At 35.3% G+C, this 26,574-nt stretch overlaps 1 protein-coding gene and 4 non-coding genes across 7 annotated transcripts; 4 read left to right on the forward strand and 1 right to left on the reverse strand.

The window, feature by feature from the left end:
• The first annotated feature begins 378 nt into the window (after positions 1–378).
• On the forward strand, positions 379–497 carry LOC123716824. The gene has a single exon (XR_006754659.1). It is a non-coding gene; the product is annotated as a 5S ribosomal RNA (ribosomal RNA).
• A 1,103-nt stretch (positions 498–1,600) lies between these two features.
• On the forward strand, positions 1,601–1,719 carry LOC123716825. Its single transcript, XR_006754660.1, has one exon. It is a non-coding gene; the product is annotated as a 5S ribosomal RNA (ribosomal RNA).
• Positions 1,720–1,855: 136 nt separating this feature from the next.
• On the forward strand, positions 1,856–1,974 carry LOC123716827. The gene has a single exon (XR_006754662.1). It is a non-coding gene; the product is annotated as a 5S ribosomal RNA (ribosomal RNA).
• Positions 1,975–2,110: 136 nt separating this feature from the next.
• LOC123716887 lies at positions 2,111–2,229 on the forward strand. Its single transcript, XR_006754717.1, has one exon. It is a non-coding gene; the product is annotated as a 5S ribosomal RNA (ribosomal RNA).
• Positions 2,230–2,540: 311 nt separating this feature from the next.
• Positions 2,541–26,574, reverse strand: LOC123716085 (chromosome-associated kinesin KIF4). Of its 3 annotated transcripts, XR_006754513.1 has the most exons (22): positions 26,401–26,574; positions 25,681–26,032; positions 25,220–25,321; positions 24,903–25,094; positions 20,708–20,867; positions 19,447–19,658; positions 18,913–19,075; positions 18,213–18,726; positions 17,053–17,241; positions 15,265–15,438; positions 14,683–14,886; positions 13,498–13,652; positions 10,892–11,040; positions 10,332–10,576; positions 9,331–9,456; positions 8,746–8,928; positions 7,731–7,958; positions 5,350–5,399; positions 4,866–4,985; positions 4,526–4,609; positions 3,442–3,521; positions 2,541–2,723 (listed from the first exon to the last, which is right to left on the reverse strand). XR_006754513.1 is itself a non-coding variant. In XM_045671631.1 (21 exons), the coding sequence occupies exons 2-20, from the start codon at positions 25,922–25,924 to the stop codon at positions 3,449–3,451; spliced, it is 3,483 nt and encodes a 1,160-aa protein (XP_045527587.1). In that variant the 5' UTR covers positions 25,925–26,032; positions 26,401–26,574; the 3' UTR covers positions 2,541–2,723; positions 3,442–3,448. The 3 variants fall into 3 exon arrangements, 2 of the variants coding, with proteins under 2 accessions (XP_045527587.1, XP_045527588.1); XM_045671631.1 differs by lacking the exon at positions 4,526–4,609; XM_045671632.1 differs by lacking the exons at positions 4,526–4,609; positions 4,866–4,985 and having other exon boundaries at positions 26,401–26,573.

Raw genomic sequence — 26,574 nt, forward strand, 5'->3', positions numbered from 1 at the left:
AAACTAGGGTAACGTTATAGAAAATACAATTTTCTAATATGTGATTGACCCTCTCCTGAAACGGTCAGAAATCATATTACAGCCTGCTGAAAAGTTCTATAACTAGTGGAAAAATCTAGAAACATTGCAGTCGACCCGTCTTCGTAACAATATGTTATCTCTTACACACCGAAGTTAAGCAACGTCGGGCGCGGTCAGTACTTGGATGGGTGACCGCCTGGGAACACCGCGTGATGATGGCTTTTTGTTTTTTCAAGTACAAGCATTATGTGTGCTTAGTTTTGCGAAACAAAAGCAACGTTCGGCAGTGTTTCACTCGTATTTTTGTTAAATTTTAGGTTTTATTCAAATCAGTCGCACCCATTCGATCGGTCCCTCGCCAACGTCCATACCACGTTGAATACACCGGTTCTCGTCCGATCACCGAAGTTAAGCAACGTCGGGCGCGGTCAGTACTTGGATGGGTGACCGCCTGGGAACACCGCGTGATGTTGGCTTTTTGTTTTTTCAGGTACAAGCAATATGTGTGCTTAGTTTTGCGAAACAAAAGCAGCGGTCGGCAGTTTTTCGCTCGTATTTTTGTGACATTTTAGGTTCTACTGAAATCAGTCGCACCCATTCGATCGGTCCCTCGCCAACGTCCATACCACGTTGAATACACCAGTTCTCGTCCGATCACCTGTAAGGTTGGGAAGTGGAGCCGAATGAAACGAACGAAGTCTTGATTAGAACTGCTCGTTTATTAGCAATAATATTGATTAAATATGAATAGTGCAATAGGTAAAATATTGTTACGAGCTAGGGGATCGGATAGAAAATGCCTTGGATTTATTCAAGGGTTTATTTCTTGAAAAATCAACGAGGAATTTTTGGGCACAAATTAATCGCAGAAATGCACCTATAACACGCACAAATACAGTCACTAATTACTTCACTTATGCACACTTCACACTGTACTTTGTCTCTTTCGCACGTTGCTCCGTCCTTGTCGTACGGCGTTCTAGAGTGCTCAGTCGAGTTTCGAGAAAGTTCTGATCTTCTCTCTCTCTCTCTCGTATCATTTCGTCCTTGTCTCACACCTAGAAAGTTTGGTATAGAATATTCCTTCATCAAAGGGGTATTACCTAGGCCTGAAAACGCCTGAAAACGGGTCCCCTGTAAAACTGCACCACTCTACTACACATGTTCTGAAACCGACTGAAAAAAGGTTTCAGCTTCCTGAAAACTAGGGTAACGTTATAGAAATTACAATTTTCTAATATGTGATTGACCCTCTCCTGAAAAGGTCAGAAATCATATTACAGCCTGCTGAAAAGTTCTCTAACTAGTGGAAAAATCTAGAAACATTGCAGTCGACCCGTCTTCGTAACAATATGTTATCTCTTACACACCGAAGTTAAGCAACGTCGGGCGCGTTCAGTACTTAAATGGGTGACCGCCTGGGAACACCGCGTGATGTTGGCTTTTTGTTTTTTCAGGTACATGCAATATGTGTGCTTAGTTTTGCGAAAGAAAAGCAGCGGTCGGCAGTTTTTCGCTCGTATTTTTGTGACATTTTAGGTTCTATTGAAATCAGTCGCACCCATTCGATCGGTTCCTCGCCAACGTCCATACCACGTTGAATACACCGGTTCTCGTCCGATCACCGAAGTTAAGCAACGTCGGGCGCGGTCAGTACTTGGATGGGTGACCGCCTGGGAACACCGCGTGATGTTGGCTTTTTGTTTTTTCAGGTACATGCAATATGTGTGCTTAGTTTTGCGAAACAAATGCAGCGGTCGGCAGTTTTTCACTCGTATTTTTGTGACATTTTAGGTTCTATTGAAATCAGTCGCACCCATTCGATCAGTACCTCGCCAACGTCCATACCACGTTGAATACACCGGTTCTCGTCCGATCACCGAAGTTAAGCAACGTCGGGCGCGGTCAGTACTTGGATGGGTGACCGCCTGGGAACACCGCGTGATGTTGGCTTTTTGTTTTTTCAGGTACATGCAATATGTGTCCTTAGTTTTGTGAAACAAAAGCAGCGGTCGCCAGCTTTTCACTCGTATTTTTGTTAAATTTTAGTTTCTATTAAAATCAGTCGCACCCATTCGAACGGTTCCTCGCCAACGTCCATACCACGTTGAATACACCGGTTCTCGTCCGATCACCGAAGTTAAGCAACGTCGGGCGCGGTCAGTACTTGGATGGGTGACCGCCTGGGAACACCGCGTGATGATGGCGTTTTGTTTTTTCAAGTACAAGGAATATGTGTGCTTAGTTTTGCGAAACAAAAGCAACGGTCGGCAGTTTTTCACTCGTATTTTTGTGAAATTTTAGGTTTTATTAAAATCAGTCCCACCCATTCGGCGCATCAGCCTTCGGTATAAAACCATAAGCGAATTGCCTCTTCCACGTCCATTCTTTAGCAATGTTGACGCCAGACTGCCTTGCGTACATATATGCCGTCATGTGAATCATGTCAATCAAGAAAAAAATATCCTCCAATAAAAATACTGGAAATATAAATAAAACAATTTTATTATATAGTTAAATTATATTTGTGGAACTCGTCGAATTATGCATAAAATCTTATACCTAATACTAATTTCAAAGAAATAAATTTCATACAACGCAATTTAAGACATACAAAATACATTCATAGATAATTTAGGACAAAACATAATTTACAGGAATTATAACTATCACTTCTATTCCTGGATCATGTCAATGTAAGCCTGTAAAAGAAAACAGGATGAGATTAGACAATACAAGGTTCAGCCCTGGATATGAAAATAAATTATAACGCTAGTGAAAGAAAACACTTTATTACCGGATTAAAGCTATTTGTATTATTATAAACTTATAATTATTTACATAATTTTAAACTAATAATTAACTTAACCGTCACGGACCGTGACCACGCAATTATGTAATTAATTATAATAATACAAATAGCTTTAATCCGGTTAAAAAATTGTTTTCTTTCAAGAGTTATGTTACCTTAATTTATTTTAATTAATTATAAGAAGTGTAAACCAAATGTAAGCAATCTTCGCAAACTTGAAGCCAAAATTATCCCTTTGTTTTTCTTACTCATAAATTGTAATATAACATTCCCGTCTCCAATAATGTACAAAAAGTCTTTTACACTTGTATTGAATTGTCAGTTAGATTTAAGAACTCAATTTAGTTTTATAATTTTGTGTCAGTTCTATTTTAAGCAATTAAAACTAGTTGCCATCCAGCTTCAAACAAAGTGTTTCATTAAACATATATTTGAGCACCGAAATTAACTCTTTAAAAAATTGTTTCTTTATAATTCATTAACAAATCTAGACCAAGAAAAAAATTCGTTTATAACTGAAAAAATTATGAAAATATGTGGGTACATCTACAATTCAAGGTTTAAGAAATAAATTATAATGAATATTTCATTCTTTATGTTAGTATTACCTTAATATCACTCATCACTCTCTTTTTCAAAGAAGAAACTCCTTGGTTTTTTTACAAATGTCGAGTCAGGGTGAAGATCTCTGTAACAAATAAATTTTATATCAATATTTTAAAATACATTTTATATAGTTGTTAATGAATGTGTTTTAATGATTAATGGTATGAATATATTGAAACAATTATATATAAGGAGCCGTTAAAGCATTACGGCAGCAATATATAAAAGAGGGGGGCGGAGGTGCTTGTCTTTTTATTTACTGATTACGACAACAGTCATTATTTACTTTTTTACACATATTAACCGAGGATTCCTACAAAAAGTTAATACTTATATGTACTATTATTTCTGAGAGTTTTGCTTACTTTTTCGGACAAGAGAAAAGGGGGAGGGGGGGGGGGGGGTTTGTTGTCGTAAAGCTGCTTACGTTATACTTGAACGGCCCCTAAGGATATATGTAAGGATCTAGGATTATGGACACTAAATTTTTTGATGAAACATAAATACATGTGACTATTGCCTTTTTGGTGGGGACAGAAAATTAAAACCATACCAACTGGTTGTTAATTTGTTTTTCATGGGCAGTTCGAAATGAAAACACTGCACCCTTAACAAAATTCGTAATTTTAACTTTAACAGAAATTTGACTTTCGACTATATATTTGCGTCCTATTTGGTATATCCTATTTCACCATGCCTTCCGCTGATAGAGGATCTTTGACAATCTCAGACAAATCTTTGTTTTTAATTTTTTTTATTAATATTAATTACTTAAGATGTCATGTGGAACATGGTGTAATAGTTGCAGCTCCATACAAACATCGTGTAAAACAAAAAGAACTTTATTGCCAGTTCTTCTCTTCTGTTCTACGCCCTTCATTTGAGAACTGGCAGTAAATGTAAAATTAGCATTGTGTTACCTTTATCAATAAATTATTTTTGACTTTGACTTTTGAGATATGTTAACGTATACGTACGTGCTCGTTACGAATATCGAGTGTCGTCTCGGTAAGGGTACAGTGAAGCTAGTCTAGAACTAAAATCTGAACAAATCTACGACAACGCTTTGCAGAACTATGCACTTACAAATTGGATTAAAATGTTTCCCTCCTTTTAAAAATGTGCCAGATTCCAGACAGGTTTTTATAGAAAGTATACTTTTCCGTATGCCTAGTAAAAAAAACGTAATAAGCCATTTGTCCAAATTTTCTAATTATATCAGTTAAAAATATTGGTAAAAGACTGTAGTTAAAAGTTTTTGTAAGAGCATAGTTCGCATAGGATTAGAATAACCTCTTTCAGTACGAAGTCGATAAGGTTCGATACGACATTATACTTGGCAGCGTCCATCCCGTACTGAAGTATGCTATTAGCGCAATATTGGGACATTGGGGCAACACATGTGTTATATAACAGGAGTGCTAACATCCATTTCTGGGTGCGATTGGGATTCTTAGCCACGGGTTCGGACATGGGACGCGTGGGACGTTTAGTTTCCACTGCGGGTTCGTTCAAGGCATCTTTCAGCTCCTGCGACATTTCAAAACTAAACTCGCGTTTAGTATGCGGTGTTATCAATCCGGTTTCTATATAAATACTCGTAGCAATTACGGCTGGTATGAATATAGAAACCGGTCGTGCGTACATACATTGCTTGAATGCTTCAATTAAAAGAGAAGTTTAATATAATAAATATTACCTTAATCTTGGATACACCATTGTCAAACGGATGTAAAAATAAATAGATAAACTATTGTTTCTACTATATTGGGAAAATCAGTTAAGTACCTTAAGAAATATATATATATCCTCGGATACCTTTTATTCGTTAATTTCTTATTAAATATTGAATAAATTATATTTTAACAGTAAGCATTCAAGCAATGTAAAAGTTATAATATAATACTAACCGTTTGTCAAAATACACTGGAGTCGTGTCTGAATGTGAATCTGAAGCGGGCTGTAATAGAAAAGAAATATATTAATGATAATATTTTTAATGATTATGTACAAACACTATTTTATCTAACAGCATACATAGACTCAGTGTACGTTATGGTACATAACAGTAACTTAATTATAATTGAATGCTTGTATTAGTGCGTTATGTCTTAGTATGATATATTTTGAAGTGTTCTTATCAATAAAAAAAAATTAAGAAGTCATCTTTAGGCGCATGAGGGTGAGGGTAAAAAATTTACGGTTGCAACTCAATTATAATAATATTAACGTCACGAAGATGTGCAGCGTTATTATTGAAGAAAAGGGAGAGAGCGATTGAGAGTGAGCGAGAGAGGTAGCATGAAGCAAATAGCCATGGAGCGAGAGTAAAACGACAATAGATGCTATTTTTACACAGATATTTAGATAATTAATAAACTTATAATTATTTACATAATTTTAAATTTAATTTTCCGTCGTTTCGCGTGCTTTACAGCGTGCGCGGTCACGGTGACTGAAGAGAAAAGGTGTTGAATGTCAAAAATATCACAGCTGTAGAGAAAGTTGTGTTATCTGTATTTATTTCCCCGGAGTTGATACATAGCTTCAATCCGTTTAAAAAGTGTTTTCTTAATGTGTAAAAGCTATGTTAATAAAAGACAATACTATTTAGATGATGTTAAAAAACAAAGTTATATTTCATATTTTACTTATTATAATGCTTTAGTCACAAAAATATCAATCGAATAATGTAAATAACGAATTTTAATGACAATTAAGTTCCTAACATATATTCCTTCCTGTCGTATATTTACAGGTTCAGGGTTAGACAAAGTGCTGCCTTGTAGCAATACAGCTGAAGAGACGGTGTTGCATGTTCTGACCGACTGTCCAATGTATGGATGCGACAGGTATAACACTGAACAAGCTATGGGCATAGAGGTAACAGTGACGAGTTTAAGAGAAATAATGTTCAACATTAGGTTAAGAGGCATCTTTCTGGGATTTGCTGTTAAAGTCATACAAAAAGTTGTTAATAGAAATTGATAGTAGTGTTTAATCATTCGGGTTAGCAATACCATACGTAAGCTATTCAATACCTTCGACGACTACATAGTCAGGAAATTATCTATAATTATATATATATATCAAAAAACATCTTCCTTTCTACCTCTAGTCTCGGAAATGTAAAGGTTTATATTTGTTTATATATGAACAAGACTTAAATATTAGTTTGCAAAGAAGTTTCACTTTAATAAATTAAAACTTCGACCGGATTTTGTTTGAATAGATTATACAATATAATTGGTATTAATTCAAGAAACGTAAATAAATGCTTTAATCGCAAATAATTTTTAAATATTCATTATAACTAAACCAATATGAAATTGTAATGTTATAAAGTTAAAAATGGCGGTAGTATGTGCACTAGTTTTTAAATATATTAATTTATCAATATGTCCGAGTCTTGTGGTGCGGGGCCTTCTTTTATACAAATATATATATTACTATTTTATATTTATAGGGGACCCGTTTCTCCGCCTCTGCTACGCTCTTGTTGTATAACAGACAGAAATTTAACTATACTAACCGCTTACTACAGTATATCCCAACGTTGGGCCCATGCCCCACACTGGAGCAATTTAATTTCTAAGGTTTCGAAATTTTCTTAAATTTATTTGGAATTTAAATTTCGTTATATGTTTTGAAAAATTAATTACCGTGTACTATGAACCTATCATTTAACAAGACAGCAAGTAAGTTTCGAAAAGTGAAAAATTCAAGTATTTTATGTTAAGAATTATATATGTTACATATAATTATATATGTTATGTATAATAAGAATTTTAGAAAGATGGGTCTAGCACAAAAAATATTGGGAAACACGGGCTTACTGTCTCTAGTAACGTTCTAAATTACTTTCGGCGAAGAATCAATGTTTCGTGATAAGTAAAGGTTAAGTGTTCTATATTGTAAGAACCAAAATATTGCTCACCTCCTCACGTAGACCATTAACAATATTTTTTTCGAGTTAAGCAAAGCCTAATTGGAATTATACATCAAAAATACACAAAGAGCGATTTCCCATACCCAATTGGTACGAGAACACGGGCATATTTAAATCAGAAATTAATATTTTCTAATATCGTCTCAGGAATATTTTGGTCCTTCGATCCGGATTGATAATAATTATTTATTTTTATTTACTATGAATGTCGTATCCAAATGAATTAAAAATAACTACACAATTAGCTATAATTTAAAACTACTTAATTATTTGTCATAATATATAATAAATAATTCAATATTATACAGGCCGTAGGACATTAATATGTGGGACTATACATACATTATTTTCCTTATCTTCGCTATCGGATGACAGACGCCGATTCTTGCAGAGCTGCTGCGAACATCTGCATTTGGGATGGCATCCGCGATCAGTCTTCACACACCCGCAGAGTTTGCTGCTGCAGCTACCTCTACAAGTGCAGTAGGGGAGAGTTTCACTACGCCGTATCGCCGTAGGATTACCGTTGGAGTCTCTAGGCGGACCGAAGTTCATCGTCAGGCGTTGACCCTGCAATCAATTTTAGAGTATGTCACACAAAAATACACATTTTTTTTTTCTATGAAAAATATAATTTGACCCTATATAAAATTACATTTAAACATTAAATAAATGATGTTGCATTTCTTCTAAAAATATTTGATCGTTACTAAAGACCTATATAGTGGGGCTTGAGTTATGTACGTTTTTTATAAGTAAATGCAATAGGCACAATTTTGGAAGTGTTAAATTAATAAAGTTAAACACATTGGTAAGATTACAACACGACCCCACCACAAATATTTATAATTTATGACTTGATGATTTAACTGATTATATTTATTTATTTACGCTTCGTTACCATAATATGCATATAAGAAACAAAAAAAGCAGGTTACATAAGTTATTAGGCAACGGGCGGCCTTATCGCTGACAAGCGATTTCATCCAGGCAACCCTAATATGGAACAATAAATAATAAAAAAAAACCTACAGAGGGTAAAGTACAAGGAGTGCATAATTAATTAACAAACAAAAAAACTCAAAATAACATGAACTATATCTATAAATAAAGTAAAATTATTATAATATACGTAAGAATATTTATATCACAGGAAGCTTCGATTGCTAGAAGGCCATGAAGTTTTTGGTAAATAACGAATGAAAGCCATTCAAATCAAAATATAATGACTACTTTGTGTGTTAATCGAATCGTTGTATCGGTGAAAGAAAATAAATAGAAAAAATCAAATAAAGTAATAACGATTAATATAACTCGCGAAAAACATTTTCAAAGCGCGTTTTAAACAATTTCTTACCCGAATCCGCTTGGTAAGAGGTGAGGCACGCCAGTCCGGGTCGTTATCAAAGTCCTCAACTTCCTCTTCCTCATCAGTTGGTTCAACGTATTCCACTTTCTTCACAGTTTCAAGTGTCTTATTGCGTTTCTTCGCTTTGCAACTGGCCGCACGTAGCTGGTCCAGCTCATCGGAAAGCTTTTTCTAGAGATACAAGAAAAATATATGTAGGAAGAATTAGCCTTATGGTTTCAAGCAATTTTAAGTGTGGACTAAGAATTTTTTAATATAAAAAAAAACAACTAACAAATTTGTTTGTACAGTGAAAACAAATGTCATAAGTCTGACCTTAGATTCAGTGTCGAGACTTAGCGGACAATGACATCCGTATGTCAAAATTCAATACGTTTGACATACATTATAATTAGCGATATGTCTCCATTATGAATCTTATTTCTCCTATTCTTCTGAAGAAACTCAATAAAACGATTAACAGCGAGTGTTGTACTCGCTTAACGGAAGGACCAAAAATATTATTTTTTAAACCCTGATGAACACTTGTTTAACCATGGCCAATATGGAACATGGAACATTAAATTCGCTTACATTCTCCTGCTCCAATAACTCCAGCTTATCTTGCTGGAACTGCAATACCGTTTGCAAATTGCGACACGCTTCCGTCCTGTCCCCACGGCCCATTACCCCGCGCTGAAACTCGAAGAGGGCGGATAGCTGAAAGACCGATGTAAATTTTAAATTAACAAGGATTTAAAAAATTATGTGTCGACAATTTGTAGTTACATTAAGCTTGTAACGCAGGCACGACGCCTATATAACCAGGATTGGACATTATTTCTTTGACAAGTATCAGATTTCACATAACAAAATGTAAAAATATAACATATGTCGGAGCAATGGCGCTGGTATCAGCTGCGAATGTAATTATAATTTAACGACATCAAATTCAAATTACTTTAAAACTGATTTTTGATTTACCAATATTAATAGATCATTAACGGACTATTTGATAGTCTGTATTATTTGTAACTTCAGTGATTGTTATTAATGTCGGAGCAATGGCATTAGTGTCAACTGTCATTGTCATAATTTAATAACATCAAAGTCAAATTAGTTCAAAATTGTTAGTGGTTTATTTGAACCGAACCCGAATCGACTACAGTCAAAACGGCAATCATTGGAACGAGTGTCAAAGATTACCTTAATATTTATTGTCATTAAGTTTTGAATGTTTAATGATATGGTAAATTATTTTTAATAATATAATAATGACTGAAATTTTTATACATGTGTCGCCTCCGCTAGTAATAATATAAACATAAATGTAAATTAAAAGATACGATACAAAGTAGCATTAAAAACTTAGATTAAGAAATTAATAAGATATCTTATATGCTAATAATTGCCATAAACAAAATTTTCTAGACATGTAAAAAAATATTTAAAATTATTTAAAAAAATTACTTTATTTTCTTCAAAACCTTGTACGAGTTACAAAGCCACCTTCACAACTATATTTCAAACATTTAAAAATTTAAGAAATTCTTAAATTTTTAGACTTCACCGAAAAATTAGTTTGCCATATATACCTTTTCATCATTTTCAGCCTTGATACCCGCCAACTGCCGCTCAAAGTCCGCTTCTCTATTCTCATACTCCACTTTGAGGCGATCGTAAGTGTCCTTGATCTCTTCGTATCTCGCCTGGAAGCCTTTCTCACTCTGGCTTTGAAGATCTCTCTTCGCATCCACGAGTAACTCGAAGAGGCATTTGAGAGCCACTTTGGCCTCGAGCATCGACTGGATCTTGTCCCATTGGGTGCGAGCTTTGTTCTCTAAAAAAAAATAGATAAAAAAAATATATATATCTGTATAAAACCTCGTCCTTTACTATTATAATACCTTTGTATTATTTTCAAGTTTAGGTATCATATTGCATTTTTTTAAATGAAAAATAATAGAAATAAAAAAAAAATTGTCTTAACGGAGCTCCTGCCACACGTTATAAAGTTTATATTAATTAATTCCTAAGATTACTTATTAAAAAAATAAAAATGCTTAACAAATGTCAGTCAATATATCAATCAGACTTAACCAGTAATCAAACCGACGACAAAGCCTTCGAAGATGGATAAAATATTTATGCCTACCTTGGTCAGCGGTAAGAATTTTTTGCTGCAGATCAGAAATCTGCGCTTTGCGCAAGGCCAAATCATCTTCTAATTCCTCAAGCTTCTTGCTATTGGCCTCAGAGTCTGTACTATTGCGGATGAACTCGATTTGCTCAGTTATCCACGCTCTGGAGACAAAAAAACATTAAATATCGATAAATTATAAAAATAACAATGAAACAGTCAAAATAAGCATCGGCATGCGACAGACCAGTGACCCAAATATATAAACAAGAATTACAGTGACAAATATATTCCAGATCAAGGCCTTCGAAAGTACTAAAAAGTTAAGCCGTCAACACAACGCCGTATTCGTCTTTATCCTTTCAACTATAAAGGCTAAAAGCAACTACATTAACCATAGCTTATATGGAATACTAGCGACTATGTATGTGTCGTTCGCGATTGATCGGTTCAAAAGAACCAGATCTTCAAATCCTCGCGAACGAATGGCTCAATGAGGTCGCGACTCGCGGTGGGTCGTAGCGATCAATGGGAAACTGAGCTATGAGACGAAGTAACGAACGAACAAAGCGGGAGCCGACGATGCGGTATTTAAAATTTACGAGAGAGACAATCGAATATGATTCTTAAATGTAGGTAAATTGTAGCTAGAATCTATTTTATACTTTTAGTTTGCTTCTACTTCAGTTTAATAAGATATTCTATGGCGGTACAAATAAGGTTCAACCTTCAATATAGGTCGCGGTTATATTATTGTTGAACTACTTGAACTAGCCGATATATTTTGAAAATTTACTTTTATTTTTTAAAACAAAAAAGGTCCCATTTCAATTTTATTTTTTAGTGCCATAGCCATCCATTACGGTTTGATTGTTAACGAAGTGGCGCGTGAAAATAATGTATTACGAAAGTTTCTCTTAATTAAAATAATAACAAAATAAGTTTAGAGCTAATATTTATTAAGTAAGGTATTTCAATAATTTATATTTGTACAGTTTAAGTAGGTAGTAGATACTAGGTAGGTACACTCTACTTAAATTAAGTGAGGTAAATTAATAATTAACATGTGAAATGCAAAATGATGCCAAGAAGTACGAAGTGAAAAGATAACATAACTAATAATATTTTCAAATCTGACCCGATACAACCCGAAACGATTCAGTTCGAAATGACCTTTGGTTCGTATGAACTATGAAATTGAATCAATCGTTTGATTGAACGGGTCGAACGAACCAGATCATTTTGTCAATGGCTCAGTATTGATTCAGATCGAGCGAACGACACATGCATACTAGCGACCCATTAGCGATCTCACATCGTAATGCCCGTCATACATGCCATCACCGCTTTGGTGAAATCACATGTATGAAAATTATCGTTACGACTATAGCGGAGTCCGTAATGGGTCCGTTCAGCTCGCAGTGGAAGGCGAGCATTAAAGTGTACGATACAAGTTCTAGTTCGACCATTCTGCGACTTACTTTTACAAATACCACTACCACAAGTCTTCATTTGGGCTAATATATACAACCTCAAAAACTATACCTTTATAATATTCTATCATTGATTAAACTCAAACTCAAAATAACTTTATTCAAATAGGTTAACGTTAACTGTTAAATTAATTTCAAATTTATATTTACTACCAGTTCGCAAATCAAGGGCGTAGAGGCGTTCACCATGCCTATCGCTGGTAGACACCAAACCTTTTTTTCCTTCATTTTTTATTATCATTAAGTACTTAAAAAGTCATGTGGAACATGGTGTAATGGTTGCAGCTCCTTACAAAAGTTGTGTAATACAAAAAAAAATTGGCGATTAAAAAGAGTTGCGGAGAGTTTATTGCCAGTTATTTTCTCTTGATTTGAGAACTGGCAGTAATTGTGAAATTAGATGCATTTAATATGCATTTCTTTATTGACGTTCATAACGTGTACAAAATGAATAAATGATTTTGAATTAGAAGTTGAAAACTCGTGTCAAAGACGTTTTTCTTCAAGTTTTTTTAAAATTTATTTTAAAGAATAATATACGAAACTCATGTTACATTAGAAAACCGCTACCATTGTATTAATGTAAACATTGCAGTCTTGTTAAGGAACGCGACAAATGCATATAAAAGTAGTTTTTCAATTAACGTTAGGCCATCTAATAACTGACTGTGTAGTCCATTTATTAGCCGAGGTAGCAAATGACTCAACATTCTCTCGCCATATGCGTTTGCTACTCGTCTGTACGTACACCAACTCGTTTTTGTCATAAACAGTAGTTTATGTTGTAGTATATAAAGCTACTCATTTTTACCGCAGTATGGGCCTAATGGCAGTTAGACTCTGGACCTGTGTTTCCCAATGTGGGTTTGGGCTATTCGAAGATTTATTAAAATTATTTGTAATTTGAGTTTAAGTTTTTCATTATATACTTTAATTACCTAGTAATTTCTTTCTAAAAAGATATGATAGGTGTCATTTATTTTTCTTTAATTTAAAAATAAAAAAAACTTAAGTATTTCATGGCACAACAGTTTAGGAAACACTGCTCTAGACAACAGTCTTTTAGTTACTTCTAGGGTCCTTCATTCTTACAGCTCGTCTGGCACCAATCCCATAAAAAATACTCACCGGTACTCCATCAGTTCCTCAAGCGATTTCTCAGCCTCCACAATACTGAGATGCATCTCCAGCTCTTGTTCAATATATTGCTGTACAGCGCCACTCTTAACATTTCCCTTTGCATTACGTTTTATCGCAGTCAGCTTTTGGCGGTCTAGGGCTTCCTGAAAATTTTAGAATAATACATTACTACGGAGTGAAGTAAAAGACAAAAACGTCATGACTTTGAGTCTTATCTAAGAGATACATATGCGAGATAAGCGTGGGACCGACACTATGAGGCCCCGAGCTGTTATTTTGAAATATTCTTACTATGTATATAATTAGCACTTGGTTATGGTGAAGGCATCGTGAGGAAACCGGCACGTCTCAAATCCAAAAACCTTTGACATATCTGAGACACAAAGGGCTGATCACCTACTTTAATTAAGAAACCGCCTTAGATTGCATCTAATCTAACATAATTCCCCACATTATTAAGTGTGTGGGTGTGAGTGGGTCGGGATCAGTGTGTGTGTATGTGAGTGTGTGTGTGATAGTGGGAGAGGGTATGTTCGCGTGTGTGTGATAGTGGGAGAGGGTATGTTCGCGTGTGTGTGATAGTGGGAGAGGGTATGTTCGCGTGTGTGTGATAGTGGGAGAGGGTATGTTCGCGTGTGTGTGATAGTGGGAGAGGGTATGTTCGCGTGTGTGTGATAGTGGGAGAGGGTATGTTCGCGTGTGTAAGTGAGTGTTAGAAGGGTGTGTGTACATGGCTATCAAACTTTCCCTTTCGAAGATTTCCCAAGGTGATTAAATTGTTAAAGGCAAGATGCCTTTATAGCGTGGGAGAGTATTTAGACATCAAATTTTGACAATAATTATAAATAACTTAACTGTTGTTATTTTGACATCATGATAATTAATGACATTTGCCTGCCTATTTTTATAATAAATCTGAACTGAGTAACACTTTTTTTTATAAATTAATTAATCATTTTAATCAAACAAATTAACAATTCAACGGATTGCAATTACAGACTGAACATTGTTTTGAATTGTATTTAAGGTTAAAAATTACACAACGTTTAACTTTTTAATTGTCCACAGAGTACTTCACATCGGAACGACAAAATATAAGCGCAAATATTGCTGTTCCGATTTTGATTTTTATTCGCAAAAAAAAACCTGATTATATAGAAGAATATATCATACCTTGAGTCTCTTATTAACAGCCACGGCTTCCTCCATCTTCCTCTTCAGCACATTCTGCTGCTTCGCGTGTAAGGACTCCATCTTGGCCATCGCTGTTACCCGCTTGCGATCTTCCGTCTTGAGGCGCAACATCGCCCGTTCGTTGTCTGCCTTCCATTTCCGGAACTTTTCGCTTTCTTCACGCATTTTCCGAATTATTTGCACCTGTTTGATCATTTTAAAATCATTTAGGATCTCAATGAATTCCTGATGGCGGAACACTTATAGAGCTTAAATATAACTATGAAGATATAAAGTTATTAAGAGTTCACTGCACGTATTCCGTTAAAAACATTAAATACCTTACGTCAAAGCTCATTTTTTTTGTTATATAGATGTCGATGGCCATAAAAAGATGACGATAAATAGATGTCGATGAAAATGTGTCTATAAAGTTTTAATAAAATTCAATAAGATATGTAATTAATGCCAGTTTATTTTTTTGTTTTGTGAAATTAATAAATAATATTTATATATGCAAGTCTTAACATCGATTACCGTTATTTGTTATCTTGAAAAGAAAAAACATCAACCAACAATTACCTTAGCAGCCTTCATGGCTTGCAGTTCCGTATTCAAAGACTTAATCTTGGCTTCGTTCTTCTGCGTCGTCTTGATGACGTTGGCTTGATGCTGGCACTTCTTCTTCAGCTCGGTGATCTCTGCTTCCAACATCGACACTTGCTTGCGTGTCTCGTCATGGGATGGATCCTTGGTCTGAAAATATTATTATTAATTTTAAATTAGATTAAAGGATTATCAATATTAATAAAAAAAATTGGTTATTTTTTCATATTCCTGAAGGAAATTGAAAGCATTCAATGATCATTTCCTCGAAACCTTGATTTTAAAAGTACAGGATTTTCTCATAGACATCTGTATCAGCGACTTTAATACGACGTTCCGTTAATGTAAATTAATCAAAAAAGATTTTTATAATTTTGACGAATATGTAAATGATAGTGGATTGATTTGCTCCAGTTCATACAATTTGTATGACTCAAAACTTGACGATTAAAAATAGTGGCGGAGAATTTCTTGCCAGTTCTTCTAGACCTTTCTACGCCCTTGACTTGCGAACTGGTAGTAAATGTCAATTTAGTAACATTTTAACAAAGTGTACTTGGTTACCTATATGAATAAAGTTATTATAAGTTTGAGTGTCTAGAATCTGCAAAAAACAATCTAGTAGTTTGGACACCTCTTTCAAACTCTTAGCAATTATAACGGATTAAACAGTTCGTATCGTTCGTGGGCTGATTAATTATAAAGAAAAATTGTTAAGTACCTGACTCGCACCTAATCCACTGTTTTGCTAATAATTTATTCATTAATTATTTTTTGCTTAAAAAACAAATCTGGAATTTTTTGTTGTATCCTTGTATTTTTATATAACATTTATGTTTACCTAAACTGTCATTCATTTTAGATAAAAGACTTTGTAACGCATTGTTAGCTTCTAATATATATTGAATACTAAACATTTATATGAAACATATTCTTAAGAATCTTGCTGCAAGTGCGCATGTGCAAGTTATTTATTTGACACGTTCGGTTGTTTACGAATTAACTCGAACATCTCCCTGAAGTGGGATGGTCGCGTCGGAGTAGGGAGGTGATTATAAAAGAGGTTGTGACACATGCGCACGGGCAATTTCTTTGTACTAGTTTGAAGTTATACAGATCAACTACCGCTAACAATATATCGTAGATACGTATTATGATGTGGCGGTGGCCCGGTGAATTCCCAAATTGATTTGATAAGTTTTACAATGACAGTACATTTTGAAGAAAAAAAAAATACTTTTCAGAATGATAATAGATTATTCAAAATTCTTTATTTGTTCAGATATATGTACAATAGAATTCAGATTGAGGCCTCCCTAGTAAGTCAGAGACCTGTGACAGAGAAACTTCGCTCTTCTTTAAATTTACAAAGTTTCATCAACCAACACAATTGGTTTAAAAAAAATATATATGAATATATTATGATGACCATGTAATGTGTTTGTGAAAGACGAAAACAAATGTCGCGCACACAATGTTGCATGAAAAGATGGATTAAGGAAAAATTATTTTAGATGATTTAACAATGCTTCTGTTTCGTTGTAGTTGAGTGTTCCGAGCCAATGGTTTAAAGTTGTTTTACATTTGTTGTATGTAAGATTATGAACGCTAAGGGTTTTATTTAAACTATTATAGAGATAAGCTGATATTAAGATATCGGTATAAGTACCAAAAAGATACAAGAGAAATTAATTAAAATCCAAAGAGACATCAGAAGATATACATAAAATATAAATTAGTTGTTTATAAAACGCAATCACTCACCCTAGTATTCTTCAACTGTTGCAGCAACTCATCCTTTTCCTTTTCCAATTTAGAGATTCTGTCCTCATTCTCCCGGAGATTGTCATGACTCTTTAACATATCCTGGTTACTTCTAAGAATGGTTTGCACCAAACTTGCTTTAAAAGCCATTGCTCGATTTAATTCCTGCAATTCTTGATTCAATGCCACCTATATACAGATCTTTTGTTAATAATAACATTTTTGTCACATATTTATTATAGCTATCACTGGATAAGTTAAATCTCGGTTTAATGAGTTTAAATCAAAAACTTTATTAAAGAAAATAATTGTCTATTAAAATTAAGACATTCTTAAACGTTATGGATTTTGTATTACTGATGTACAACGAGAACAGATTACGTTTCAAAGAAACATTGCTGATGTATTTGGGTTTATATTTCAGGCATAAAAAATATATTGAATTAAGAAAATACAAAAATTAATGAAATGCAAGAAACTTGGAAATGGGGCCACATCGCTTGTTTGAACAATGACAGATAAGTAACAAGGGGGAAAGGCCGACCAGAGAAAAGAAAGACAAGACGCCTATGTGGCTGAGGAGCCTTTTTTTATGTAATAGCAGGCAAACGGGCAAGAGGCTCAACTTGTGTGAAGCGATACCGCCGCCCATGGACACACACATTGCCAGAAGGTAAAGAAATTGGTAGGGATGATCGACAGAAACTATTACTTGGTATTTTTGTATGGAGCTAGCGGACTCGAGAGACACTGTCCTTCATGATATTAAACAAAGTATGACTGCAGCGCTATCTGCCGAGCTGATGTGTGAATCTAAACCATCCAGGGCGCCACCCAAACGCATACAAAAAAAATCATTCACATCGGTCCAGCCGTTCAGTGACATATTTTAATTAACATATATATTTTATGTTAGATCAAACTGCACACGGTGTGCAAATTTGATTGAAATCGGTTAAGTATTTAAGGTGTCCATAGCGGACAAACAACGTGACGCGTAATATATATATATATATATATATATATATATATATATATATATATATATTAAGATTAAGAAGATATATACGTGTGTATCTTTTAAAAATATAGGGAATATATAACATGAAAATTCATTAAAAGAAACTGTTTAAAATATCAAATATAGTCAATAGTCATACTTGTCCCATAGCCCGCTTCTCCTCCTCAATCGCGGCCTGGTCTTCAGTCATCACTTCTTCAACACTGTTATCACCATTTTCCTTTATATACGACACTTTAATATCATGATCGATCATTTCTTCGTTGGTCTGCTTATTCAGAGTCTGCATATCTTCCAATCGCGTCTTAATCTCCTTCAAGTAGTCCATTACACTTGTTTTCTGTAAGTCATCTTCTTCTTTCTCCATCGTCAGATTTTCTATAGTCTGATTGCATTGTTCTGTTAGTTCGTTTAACTTTCTTTCAATTTTGTCCTTCGCCGCTTCAGCCAAAAGGGCCTTTTCGCATAAATTCGTGTTTTCAATGAGAATGTTGCCCAAATGTTCTGTGATTTGTTTGTTCTTTTTCAATAACTCTTGGTATTTGGCTCTTTCTCTTTCTAACTCCTCTTGTAATTGTTCGTTGTTTTGTTCACTTAGTGATGGGAGTTTACCAAGGAGTTGCAGTCTTAGGTCGTTTACTAAATTATTAAGGCTGAGAAATTAAAAAAAAAAAAGTCTCAATGACTCTTAAACCTAGTAAACAATTGTTTAAAAAACGTATAATGCGCACAAATTTATTAGTCTATGATCTATGTAATAAATATTTTCGTAGGAAAAATTATCAAAAATCACATTCCTAATTGGCATTTGTGCCTTGTACCACAGATTATAGACTTACCGAACAATCTCAGCGGCCTTAGCGTCCTGGTTAATAACGGGCTTGTTGCGTATACGCCTTGCGCGGTCGGCGTATCTCAGCGTAGACACCGTCTCGTCCAAATTAAAGTCCGCTGGACTCACACACGCTACCATCAATGTTAGGGAATTACCGCCGAGACTATCTGTAATCATTTATTGCTTTTAATATGTACTGTGTGTGTATTTCTTTCGGTTTAAGACAATATATGTGCTTAATATATTTTTTCTTTATAGCAAACATGACTTGAATCATAATTTTAAATTCACATATCATAATTCAACTTTGGTTTGGAATAATCTTGATTTTTAGAAAACTGTTGATACTAACGGAACAAAAAAAACATCTGTTACATAAATAAATATATCACAATTAATTACATGCGAATATTACGGAGAAAAAAACTACTGCACCAATTTCAAAGATTATTTCACGATTAGAATTCTACATTACAAGCCCTAGGATATACACATTAAAACCATAATAGTTTTTTTTTAATAATACCAAATTACTCACCCTGTAGTAGCCTCGTAAGCTTGCTGTCTCTGTAGCTAATAAAGCTCCTATTGGTGCCATCTCCCAATGCAGAGATCACATTACCAAGAGCCAATAAGCCCTGGTTAATTTTAACTCCTTCCTTAAGTCGCTCCCCGCTAGCCTTCGTCTTTTTTATGCGCTCGGAACCAGCCAAGTCGACGAGGTGGAACTTAGACGATGTTGCTAGGTTTCTATAATATAGTCACGGAAGTTGAGGAAGCTGATTTGGTAAAAAATAATTTATTGAATATCTTGTTGTTAGTTTTCCAAGAGAATTATTATTTTGAATAAATGATAGATATTTACTTTAAAATGTTAGAGATATTATTTGTTTTTATTGAAGGCATTTGTATATCTACAATACAGATTTCTTTAAATAATGCATTGCCTTTAAGACAAGGGTTGGTACGTAAACTTTCTATAGAAAAAATTACAAAACTATTTGCGGCTGGTAACACAGAATTCACAACATATTGTCATTTTTTTGAGATATATTTAAGCATGATTTATTGAAGATTTTTTTTTACACCAGTCATAAATGCATTTATGAGAACTTTCCATGTTTTGAAAATCGTTTCGATAGAAAATTAACAGACATACAAAACCAGTGGCGCTATCTTTAGAGTTGACTTTTGTTGACTTGAGTTTGAATTATTTTTTTGTGAATTTTCTCTTACCAGTCTGCACCTCAATGTCTGCGGTATGCCGGTTTTCTCACATACTTTCCTTCATCGTGTTACTAACCCACATAGGCAGAAAGGTCGATGTCAAATCCACGAATTCAATAGTCATGCACTCAAACCCTCAATACTTTATGAGATATCAAACACATAATTGAAGTGAAACTTCTTTATCGGCGTTGTAAAAAAAATTACCGTCACATATTTCCGTTACGCGCCATCTTATTCTTGTCTCTACCACGGTTGATTCGAAGAGTTTCGAAGCCATTATTAACAAAAATATATAATAACGATAACAATGATAGTAATAATTCCATTACAATTAATAAAATTATGTAAAAGTCTTAGTAGTAATAAGGTAAAATGAAATAATTGTATTATTTGTATTCATGTCTATGATAATAAAAGCCTTGTTAAACTTTATTTAACCAATTTCTGTAAAGTTGCATATCATTTTTCGAAAAATAAGGTCATTAAGAAGTTTCACTTCTTACGTGTGTACACTAGTACACGCACACATTTTTTTGTTTATTAGATGTTAACTGTTCAATGTTACTTACTTATCGTTTCGACTCTCCTTTAAGATGGTAATAGTGAATACGGCATGACTCCGACTGGAAGCCTGGTTCATAGCAGTGGAACCTGTCACACGGCCTGATGAACCTCTCTCTAGCGCCAACATTGTTTCAGCCGTTGACGAGACTGGAACTTCTGTTATACCTATAAATATTTTTATATATTTAACAAGTGAGTATAGTAGTGTAACCGATATGTATTAGACACAATAATCTTTATTTGTCTAATGATGGCTCAATACACAATAAAAATAAAAATTGTGTGGTAGAACTTGTAATCTAACTTCCGTCGTTTTAACGACGAACCCGTTAACCCCTAAAGCGTCGAAATCAATTGGCTTGGGTTGGTTTAGCTTGTCTTCCATTAAATGACATAGCATTACACCCAGTATCGACAACAATTCAGTAATAAAGAACTTTTTGAAGAAGTTGCTAAACTTAGTAAAAACTGCGCAGTTGTGTATTCTTTTGTGTACGTTCTTTTGTCGCTTTATTATCCTAGCCCGCAATAAACTCGACTGTCGGCATCGAGCATACGAACTTTCTAAAAATGCATTCTTTTGTTTACAAATTGGGATTGCTTGCCAGTGTAGATTGTTGTTAATCATGACTAATAAGTAGGAGTCATGGATTATCTATACATTATCATATTCTTAGTTGCTGATAAACTTTCATATCAAGTGGATTCAACAGTTCAACATGGCAGGCTTCACACACATAATAAATTTTGGATTCAGAGAGAAACACTACAGATCAAAAACCAAGGAGATGAAGATGAGACGGATGAGTCTGAGCCTCCGTCGAGCATTAAAGAAGCACTGGTAGCAGCTAAATTATTGGAAATATACTTCCATTATCACCAAGACGCCTCAATATATGAATAAAATAAGTAAAAAAATACAACAAAATAACTGGTGTAGCAACAGACATCAGACAAAAATAACAGACTATAATATGGTATAGCATTCAAATAAGATTCTTTTTTATGTACATAACTACTAATACTAGTCTAACATAAACTTTTTCTTTTTCTGAATATTGATCTCTCCATTTAATGACAACCCTCTAAACGAAAATATCGACGGCGTATGTGAGCAAACTGCTGAGCCGCATTCATATTTAAAAATATCACAAAAAAGAAACACAAATCTAGATATAGAAGTTCAATGCACTACTTCGTTTAAATATTAGCTGTGACAGCAACATAAGCTTGGTTGCTTTCAATTGGATTTTTCTATTTAAACCTTACAGTACCTAATGACATTTCACAAATGTCCCACGAACATAGTGTCAAAACATTTTAGAACACTTAGGGCCTGTGTCACATATGGATAAAGTACTAAATAGCTATGAAACACATAAATTATTTGGATGATAAAAGTTCCGAATAAGAAACTTTGCATTTCATCAGACTCATGACTTATGATGGACTTTATGTGACAAATAGTGCTGTCTGCATGTCTGCAAGCATGGCAACCCTACTCAGAAAGTGCCACCACCGACTCAGACTGGAATGTAGCTCACAAAATAATCACAAATGAAAAAGTAACATGGGCAATCAACTCCTTCCTACCATTCAAAGCGGCTGGCCTGGATGGCATCTTCCCAGGCCTACTAAGATGGAGTGGAAACCTTTTGGTGGACTATCTTGTCTCAATCTTCCGAGCATGTATAGCCCACCGCTACATACCCTTGAAATGGAGGGAAGTGAAAATAATATTCATCCCAAAACCAGGCAGAGAGGACTATACCCAGGCAAAATCCTTCAGACCCATAAGCCTCACATCTTTCCTGTTAAAAACAATGGAGAGGCTTGGAGATCTGGAAATACGTAGCCAGGTATCGCTATCCAAATTCCTGCACCCAAATCAGCATGCCTACAGCCCAGGCAAGTCAACGGATTCATCACTCCACAACGTTGTGTCTCGCATTGGCGACTCCCTGAAGTTAAAACAGTCAACCCTTGGTGCATTTATTGACATCGAAGGCGCTTTTGACAAAACAAACTTCACGAGCATTACCAGAGCACTCGTTACATGTGGAGTATCATCAACCCTGATAGGGTGGATAAACAACATGCTAAAACAACGAGCTATACAGTTCACTGTTAATTCCACGACACGGGGCATTGTCAGCAGAGGCTGCCCGCAAGGTGGTGTCTTATCGCCGCTACTGTGGAACCTCGTAGTTAACGAGCTCATCACAGAACTCAACGCTGGCAACCTCTACACAGTGGGTTATGCGGACGACATAGCTATCTTGATATCGGGAAGCTTTGAAAGTACCCTATGCGATCTCATGGGAAGGGCTTTCAAAGTAATTGAGAGATGGTGCAACAAGCACGAGCTATCTGTCAACCCATCAAAAACAGAGCTAATACTTTTTACAAACCGGAGGGTTCTGGGACCACACAGGCTTCCAAAACTCTTCAACACACAACTCACACTCAAAAATGAAATAAAGTACTTGGGTGTGATTCTGGACAGTAAACTGCTCTGGAACAAACACCTAGAACACAAACTGAGCAAAGCAACGATCGCCTTCTATCAATGCAAAAAGATGCTAGGCGTGAAATGGGGCTTATCGCCTAAAATAACATTATGGCTATACACTGCCATAATCAGGCCAATGCTGGCCTATGGAGCCCTGGTTTGGTGGCCAAGATCTGAACTTCAAATGGCGATCACGAAACTGGGACGCTTCCAAAGGCTTGCCTTGTCCGCTGCTAGCGGTTGTATGAGAACAACTCCGACCGCAGCAATGGAGATAGCCCTGCAAATCTTACCTCTAGACCTACACATACAGCAGGAGGCGGCACTTGCGGCCATCAGGCTTATGGTATTGGACCTATGGGGAAAAAACCACTACAGTTCACACACAGTGATTCTCAACAGGGCAATAGAGTACCAACCTCTTATAGCTGCGCCATGTGACAGAATCACTAATCAATTAATATTCAACAAGAAATATCTTATACAACTGAGAGAAGAGGAGCAAGATCAGTCGCCCCTGAATGAGCTACGTATATACACTGATGGCTCAAAAACAGGGTGTGGCTCAGGCGCTGGTATTTTCTCCTTTGATCTCAACATCAACATACACCTACCTCTGGGCACACAAAGCACAATCTTCCAATGTGAATGTGTCGCTCTAACCGAAGCAGCCAGAGCCGTACAGCGGATGGGAGTCAACGACTTTTACATTAAGCTCATATCGGACAGTGCATCCGTGCTGATGGCGCTCGGTAACGAAAACACAAACAGCAAACTAATACTGGAGTGTCACGAAGCACTGGAGGCAATAGCTCTAACAAATAGAGTTACCTTACAGTGGATTAAGGGACACAGTGGCTCTCTCGGCAACGATGCAGCCGACGAGCTTGCGAGAAGAGGCTCTGTTATGATACCTGCTGGCCCGCATCCGCTCCTCCCCTTGCCCTTCTCGCTAGTTCGAACCTGGATTCGCCAGAGATCCACTGTACTCCAGAATCAACGATGGTCGCGAAGTGTAGATTGCAAACAGTCCAAAATGGCTCTGCCGGCTGTGAACCCGCAACTTACTAAGCGACTTCTAAACCTGAACAGAACCAATCTCAAAACAATCATAGGGACAATCACGGGCCATTGTCTCCTTAACAAACATCTTTTCGTCCTAGGCGCAACAGACAGCCCCTTGTGCAGAGGCTGTTTCAGCGCAGAGGAATCAGTCACCCACGTAGTCCTGGAATGCGAGGCTGTGGCTAATCAACGTACAAAAATCCTCGGAACAGTGAGGTCGCTCCGCGAAGCCTGTGAAGTGCCCGGGAGACTTCTGTGCTTCTGGAAGGAGTTGGGCTGGCTAAATTAGCCAGGGCTTCTACGCACAACGGACCGACTACGTGTCTAAGTGCGGAATTTGAGTCCACCTACCTACCTACCTACCCTAGTGCTGTCTGACAGTAGCGAAACACATCAATAGTATTTATCCCACCAATAAGTGATAAATAGCTTATTTGGAACTTATGTAGAACTTATCCGTACATTGTGAAACAGACCCTAAGACTGTTTCACACGTGTGACTGTTTGTTGTTTAAGTCAATATAATATTACTTATTAGGCATCATTAAAGTATAGGCTGCATTGTAAGACATGTAAATTCACTCTTTTGAAAACTTTATTGTAGAATAAAATTTACGACATACCTGGCAAGATCACTCCCTTATTAACATCTTCTCGAATCTCAATAATACTGTGACCTCGCTCTTTCCCAGATAGTAAATCAAAGCATTGCTCTTGGTATAATTCCATAAATGATACAGATACTTTAAATATAAATTGGTCTTCGTGTGTTTCTATAAAGTCAAATATATCAGCAACAGCCTGAGGTATAACACCTGAAAAAAATATCATTCAATGTTTGAATATAACCAAATAGTAATGGAAAATAATAAGTACAGAAATATATATGGCCTTTGTAGTTCTGTTCAAAACTGAGTAGCATAAGTTTTATAAAAGTTACCTAATTTTGTTGAGTCCCCAAATGATCCAGAATAATTGGTCCCCATTGTATATGTCTTCCCTGATCCAGTTTGCCCATAAGCAAGTATTGTAACATTATAACCTGAAATGATTGTGTTTATAACACACTGAATAAAGAGCATAAGACAAAATTTAGGCAGTTAGTCTATAAAAACCTCACACACAATTTGCAATTGAAGCTTTTTAGTGCCTTTTATTATTATGCACCTCGCAAACTAATAACAATTACCATGTAAAATTAATGATAAGATTAATATAATAAATAGGATTTAGAAAATGACTAGATAATTCTAAAGAATTATTGATTATAACTGAAATAACTTACAATCAATGAATATGTGATAAACATTACGTACATAGCAAAAATACACATTCCTTATGTAGATGCTTGAAATTGAAATGTTTGTTGTCTAGGTGTTATAAGGTTTGAAACATACATACCTTGAAATAACTTTCCAATTAAACCTTTAACTGATGTGTCATAGAATTCTTGTTGTGTTATATGTTGTGGAAACACAAAATTATATGTAAATGCTAAGTCTTTAATTGTAACTTGTGGGGTTCCATTTATCATTTCAATGCATTCAACGCAGCCTCTTTCAATTTCTTGTTCCATTAAAGGCCTGATTCTTAAAGCGACTTGTACAGTGTCTATTGTACATTTATTGGAATCCCCGTCCACCATTTTGAGTTATTTATTATAAACCCAATAAATAAAATATGATCAGTTGTATGGTGAAATTATTTATGAAATTATCGTCTAAGATTTAACTACCATTGTTAAGTATTCTTCCTGAAATGTTTAGTGAATAGTTGATTAAAAAGTTTTATTTTATTAGCATTCAAATTGTAATCGGAAAGAGTCGGAAGTTCTGTTCCTTTTTAAATGTAGTGGAAAACTTGTACTTTTAATCGGAATTCGTCACGGATATATTAGTCTATAATGATTAAATGTATATTAAGAATGAAGATACCAAACGCTTTGTCCAAAGTAGAAAGATAACAAAGTTTTATTTAATATACGAACATCGAAATAAATTAAGTTGAATGATTATAAAGCCAGGGCATCTGCCAGAAACTAAATCACATCCAACGATAAGAAAGAAGTTCTTTTTCGACACATACTTTAGAACCACACAAATTAGAACGCTATATGCTTACCTCTATTGATTTAGAATGTGAAAATGTCTAGAAAACACTTGAAACAGTTTTTAATAACTAAACTTATAAGGCGGCAATTACAATAACTAAAGAAACATCAACGGGCAACCGCCAGCCAAATTTTTCAGAACTTTTTATTTTTGAAATCAACGGCTGGCTAATGTATTGCTGGCC

This window comes from Pieris brassicae, chromosome 11, assembly GCF_905147105.1.
Source record: "Pieris brassicae chromosome 11, ilPieBrab1.1, whole genome shotgun sequence".
In the NCBI taxonomy this organism is placed as follows: Eukaryota; Metazoa; Arthropoda; class Insecta; order Lepidoptera; family Pieridae; genus Pieris; species Pieris brassicae.